Source organism: Heteronotia binoei, chromosome 9, assembly GCF_032191835.1.
Source record: "Heteronotia binoei isolate CCM8104 ecotype False Entrance Well chromosome 9, APGP_CSIRO_Hbin_v1, whole genome shotgun sequence".
NCBI classification, from domain to species: domain Eukaryota; kingdom Metazoa; phylum Chordata; class Lepidosauria; order Squamata; family Gekkonidae; genus Heteronotia; species Heteronotia binoei.
The window spans coordinates 26,172,915-26,178,914 of NC_083231.1; the positions used below are offsets into that span (position 1 = coordinate 26,172,915).

Consider the following 6,000-nt stretch of genomic DNA (forward strand, 5'->3'; position numbering starts at 1 on the left):
ATCTTGGACAGTTCCGCAGGGCCTGTAAGACAACCCTCTTCCGGCTGGCATATAACTGACCGATACCTGATTATCCGAATTCATGAACATCAGCATATTTGAACATTGGAATACTTGAAGAACTGACTTAGGGAAGATGTAGCATGGTATATTGATAAATGTGTTTTTATGTATTTTATTGTATTAACTATTAATGTATTTTAAGCTGATTTATTGTTAGAGTTTTATGTTGTAAGCCGCCCTGAGCCCGCTTCGGTGGGGTAGGGCAGGATATAAATCAAAATAAATAAATAAATAAATAATAAAATCGAACAGCAGAGCTACTGAGCCAAGCCTCTCTTCCTTCTATTGGCTGAGGATCCCTCCCTGATCCCCTGGGGAAGGAAGAAAAAGCCAGAGCTTCCTTTGCCCAGTGCCCTGGATAGCATGGGAGAGATACAAAGCACCATTAAGACCAGCAAGTGCTAAAGTTTTAAGTATGTTTTATTTTTTAAGTTTTTTTAAAAACATCTTTGTGTTCACGTCCTTTATAAAGTTTATATGACACACATGGCCCAACCCGACAAGAACTTATTTATGTCCAATCTGGTCCTCATAACAAACGCGTTTGACACCTCTGTGATAGGAGATCAGTGTACTTGTGTGAGGAGTGGTTGATGCTAAAATGGGTTAGCCATATGCTTTGCGTGCAGAAGCTTCCAGGTTCATTTCCCAGAATCTGCCGCTGAAAGCATCTCAAGTTATCTGGGCTGGTGAAAACCTTACTCATCCAACCTCTTGGGAAGCCATTATGAGTCAGAACTGACATTTACTGAGCTAAACAGTCCAAAAGTTTGACAACCTGTCCCGGTGACAGGTTGCCATGATGCCTATAAATTTCACTGTGGTGCCCAGTATTTTTTTAGCAATGATTTTATTGTAGAAGATGATGATGATGTTGGATTTATATCCCGCCCTCCACTCGAATTTCAGAGTCTCAGAGCAGCTCACAATCTCCTTTATCTTCCTCCCCCCACAACAGACACCCTGTGAGGTGGGTGGGGCTGAGAGAGCTCTCACAGCAGCTGCCCTTTCAAGGACAACCTCTGCCAGAGCTATGACTGACCAATGGCCATTCCAGCAGCTTCAAGTGGAGGAGTGGGGAAACAAAACCAGTTCTCTCGGATAAGAGTCCGCAAACTTAACCACTACCCCAAACTGGCTCTCTTGTAGTATCTCTCAGTGAGATATGCAAAGCTTATTTTATCATTCGTTTTATGAACATGGACATTTCCATCTTTTTACTGTTTTTTCTTTCCCTTTCAAGCTGTTTACATTCCCCAAATGACTCATGATGGGATGTACTGCGCATGCAAGCTAGCAGAAGCCGGAGGGGGAGAGAGAAGCATTAGCTAATGAACTTTCTTAGACTATTTACAGGCCTAAGAAGAACTCAGCAGTAGCAGATTACTGTGGGAAGTTGAATGTGACAGAAAATGACTAGAACTGCCAATACATTATTTCAAGGGCTCAGGGCACCGAGACATGCCTTTGCTAGTTTTCCATTAAGAAAAAAAAATCACTGAATATACTGTCAAAGGATATCCTTTATTTTGTCTTTCAAGGGTATCCTTAGGAACTTAGCACAGGAGCCACAAAAAAGGGTAAGAACACAGCATCTCATGAAGAACTAGAAAACCTGACTCAATAATAGGAAGAAAGGCAATGCAGTGAGCATATCAGGGCCCTTGAGGAGACATATACCAGAGAGCCTGGAAGCAATGAATTATGCAAGGCAGAAGGAAGGACGAGCAATGTTTGGGTAGACAAGAATGCAGCCAATCACACATACAGCAGGGGGGAAGGATACTGCTAAATGAAAAGGAAACAACCAATCAAGAATTGCAGCCTGAGGGTCCATGAAGTCAGGCTGTTTTGTTGTCAGAGTCCCAGCTTTAAAGAACTGGCTTTTTAAAACAGCCACAGATAGAGATAAATACTCGCAAATGAGATTTCTCTGCTCTCTCCTCCCATCTTCCACACAGGTACCAATCTTATTAAAGTGAGATTAAAGGAACATAGTCTTTTCACACTATTTTAACACCTTGGATTTCATGTCAAGCAGCTGCTAATCTGAAAGCTGCACACACACACCCTTAGAAGCTTGCTAAAGATCAAAGGTGGGCTGTAGTTTTCAAATTGGGTTCTTTCAGCTTCCACCCAGAATGAAATCCAAGACTGTACCGTGTCGGAAAACTGGTATCTGAACAGGTCCCCAAATCCCCAAGGGCAAGATATTGGTACCAAAACTGTCAAAGTATTGGCAATGAACCCAGAGTTTTCCAGAGATACAATTGGAGTCCTTTGACCATCTGGGAAGCATCAAGTGTGTGACTGTGGTGTAATTGCAGAGGGCAAGCTGGCATGTGGAGGGGGCCAGAGTTCAGCTGTGTCATGCACAGAAAGTCCCAGGTACAATCACTAACATCCCCAGTTCAGAGAATTCCAGAAAGCAGCTTGGAGACAAAGGTTTGCCCAAGATGGTCTCCCTGTCAGAGAGCTACTGGTCAAATTAGGCAGTATTGCAGCGACATGAACCAGCAGATGGACTCAACATAAAACATCCAAGCCCAGAACACTGGACTATTCGTGTTCCAGACCATGAATCAGATGGCACTACAAAAGATAGAGTGGGACATAAATATGGATCTCAATGCAATGGTTCTTGCATTGCCTCCACTGAAATTAAGCCCTATAAAGTCACAAATAAGCCACTTGCTACTTTTGAAAAAGTGGCTTGTGTGTGACAGATAACAAAGCAGCATGTATGGTTTTTACCATGCTAACACTAGTCTTTCTGCTAGTATAATCTCCAGTTCTTGCCTAAATAAACTTCAATAGTATGGAGCTTCCAAACACAAGGCATAATGAGGCCAAAATCCAGAATGATTTAGATCATGGCACAAAAAGGTAGGATTGGAGAAGAAGCTTAACATCCAAATACAATGGAATTACTTCTAGTGAAAGACATTCTACTGCACTGTTGTACAAAGCAAAACAAAAAATCCAGGATGTACCTATGTGCACTGCTGTTACAGACTCCTCCCTAATTTTTTGCTACCATGGAATTAAACAGCTATATAGTCCTACATATAGAGAAATTGTTCCAAGAGATGAGAAATGGCTTGGCCTGAGCTAAGACCTTGGAGCAGGGATGGCCAAACTGCAGCTCTTTCACAGATATTGTGCAGCTCCCGTATGTCAAGGAGGAACTTAATGCAGGCTTACTCTTAAGTAAGCATGCTTAGCATCAAGACCTCAGTCAACCTCTGAGCGCTGACCAATAGGTAGGCAGCTATTTCTGCCACGTGTGAAGTGGGGAAGGAGGGGGAAATAGGCAGGCTTGCAAGCTCTTCTTCTCCACCACAGAGGTCACCAGGCGATCTAGAGTGGGGAAAGAGAATACAAGAGCCGAGGGAGCCACTGGAAGGAGGGACAGAACTAAAGAGTTCAGGGTTCCCCCTTAGTTTCATAGCTCTTGTAGTAGCTGCATATACTAACCTTGGTGTCAAGGCAAAAAGAGATGCATAATAATGCAAACAGTGGTCAGTTATTTATGTGGTACATGTGTTCTTTTCTCCCTCTCGTGCCAAAAAATCCCTTAACCTTTCTTTATGCTGGTCTTATGGGGACTGTTCTTCCCAGCTCTTTGTTGTTGTTGAAGTCTCCTCTATGTTGTTAAGGAAAGCCCCGTGGCGCAGAGTGTTAGAGCTGCAGTACTGCAGTCCTAAGCTCTGTTCACAACCTGAGTTCGATCCCCGGAGGAAGCTGGGTTTTCAGGTAGCCGGTTCAAGGATGATTCAGCCTTCCATCCTTCCAAGGTTGGTAAAATGAGCACCCAGCTTGCTGGGGGGAAAGTGTAGATGACTGGGGAAGGCAATGGCAAACCAAACTGTAAAAAATCTGCCGTGAAAATGTTATGAGAGCAACATCACCCCAGAGTCGGAAACGACTGGTGCTTGCACAGGGAACCTTTCCTTTTTCCTGTGTTGTTAAGTGGACACATATGAATTTTATCATTCTGTGCAAAGAAAGTATTAAAAGTTTTAATAAAGCCGTGTGTGTTATTTGTTCACGTCTTGCTGCTCTCAAGCATCTGACGTTTATTCTACGTGGCTCTTACATTAAGCAAATTTAGCCACCCGCCTTAGAGACCTAAGGCAGCTTCAGATGGCAAGAGACTGTCAGCTTGTGGATAGCAGGTTCACATCACCGTTCTGCCTGAAGAGGCCAAGAGCAGGAAAAAGATGGTCCCAGGTTCCACCTCTGGCATCTCCAGGAAAAAGACCAGGTAACAGGTGAGTTGAAAGACCTTGGTCACTGCCTGTCCCAGTAGGTAAGCCTAACCCTGACGCAGCAAGGCAGCTTCAGGTATTCATTTATAGCCTCCCCACCCCGTCCATGAGGACAGCGGCTTATCTCAGCCCGACCAACAGAGGTTCCGATGGCTGAGCCAACCCAGGAGCCGGAGCCAGCCAGCAGGGCCCGGCGTAGACTACCTGGCAACCTAGGCGAAGCTAACTTCTGGCACGCTCCCCCACCCCACACTGATAACATCACCGAGTCACAAGGAGGGGGCACCCAATTTGGTGCCCCCAGGAGACCAGCGCTCTAGGTAATCGCCTAGTGGTAGGACCGGCTCTGCCAACCAGGGAACCCTCCGCGTCCCCCCTTCAAAGCAGAGCATGTTTCTAGTCTTCCTGACGGCAGGGCAACCCAAACCCGGCCGGGGGCCGCTGCAGCGTCTCCTTGTCTCCCCCACTCACCGTGGCAGCCTGCCCGACCGAGTGGCACCCCCGCCGGGCACCAGCTCCGCCGCCGCAGCAGATGGAGCTGGTAGAGAAAGCCCCATCCCCGGCGCTGGGCGGCCAGAGCTGGCAGCATCCTCCCGCCGCTCTCTCAGCCGCGGTGGACGGAGGGAGGAGGAGCCGCCGGAATCCGCTTCTTAGAGGCACGCCCGGCCCCGGCCGGCTCCGGCGCGGAGCCCATTGGCGCAAGCGGAACCGGATGTGCTAGGACGCTCTAGTGGCTTCTTATCTGTGCTCTTTTCCTCCGAGTCCGCCAACAGGACACCGCCTTTGTGAGAGCAGTATTGCGCATGCTCTGTGACGTCCGCCATTCCCTATCTCATCTAGGGATGAAGAGACGCGCGATCCGGGCTCACCTCCAATGAAAGCGGGTGGGCGTGGCGAAAGAGACGTCATGCTTTCCCCGGTCTCGAGCCGTAGGGTCTTAGCGCCGGCAGATTTCAGCCGTTCCCGAGAGAGCCGAAGCGGACCGTTGCATATAGGAATGGGGGAAGGTTGAAAAGTGCTCCGCTCTATTAAAAACAAATCTTTGCAAATAAGATTATTGTGTTTCAGTGCTGTGCGAGGTGGGTTTCCAAGGAATTTTTGAAAGTGCAGAAATGGGCTGGCCTCACCAACAGTTTGAAGTAGTGCAATCTAATATCCTGCCACCGCAAGGGTGGATCAGGTCACTGAAAAAGGCAAGAGGAGGCTCAATGAGAACGTGCCAAGAGAAGCCCGACTTCATTCTGGATTAGAGCAACCTGGACTTCAGTTCTGTGCACGTTTACCGGGCAGCATATTCTATGGAGCACAGTGATGATGCTCTATTCAACTATGAAACTCACTGGGTGAGCTAGGAACAGTCACCATCTCTCGCCCTGACCTACCTCGCGGGGTTGTTGTGATAATAATATGGCAAAGGAGACACCCATGCTTCCTTGAGCTCCTTGTGGGAAGGGCAAGATAAAAATGCTCCAGATCCGTGGGTAGACTTAGGGTGCAGCCATACTACACTTAATAATGTGTTTTGCAACTGGATTTTTACTGTGTAAGAATAGCAGAAATCCAGTTGCAAAACACATTGTTTAGTGTTATGTAAATGCACCCTTAGACTGTGGATGTCTGGTGTCACATTAGTCATCTGCAGTCGTCTACCCTCAGAAGTCCTATT

General features: G+C 46.9%; 1 protein-coding gene across 1 annotated transcript in view; it reads right to left on the bottom strand.

Annotated features, from left to right (window-relative positions):
• The window catches only part of SLC30A9 (solute carrier family 30 member 9), a 42,036-nt gene extending 36,984 nt beyond the window's left edge, over positions 1–5,052 (bottom strand). Inside the window, exon 1 of the mRNA XM_060246329.1 lies at positions 4,806–5,052. Coding sequence (XP_060102312.1) covers positions 4,806–4,923 — 118 coding nt within the window. The 5' untranslated portion in view covers positions 4,924–5,052. The remainder of the gene's footprint in view (positions 1–4,805) is intronic.
• Positions 5,053–6,000: the final 948 nt, after the last annotated feature.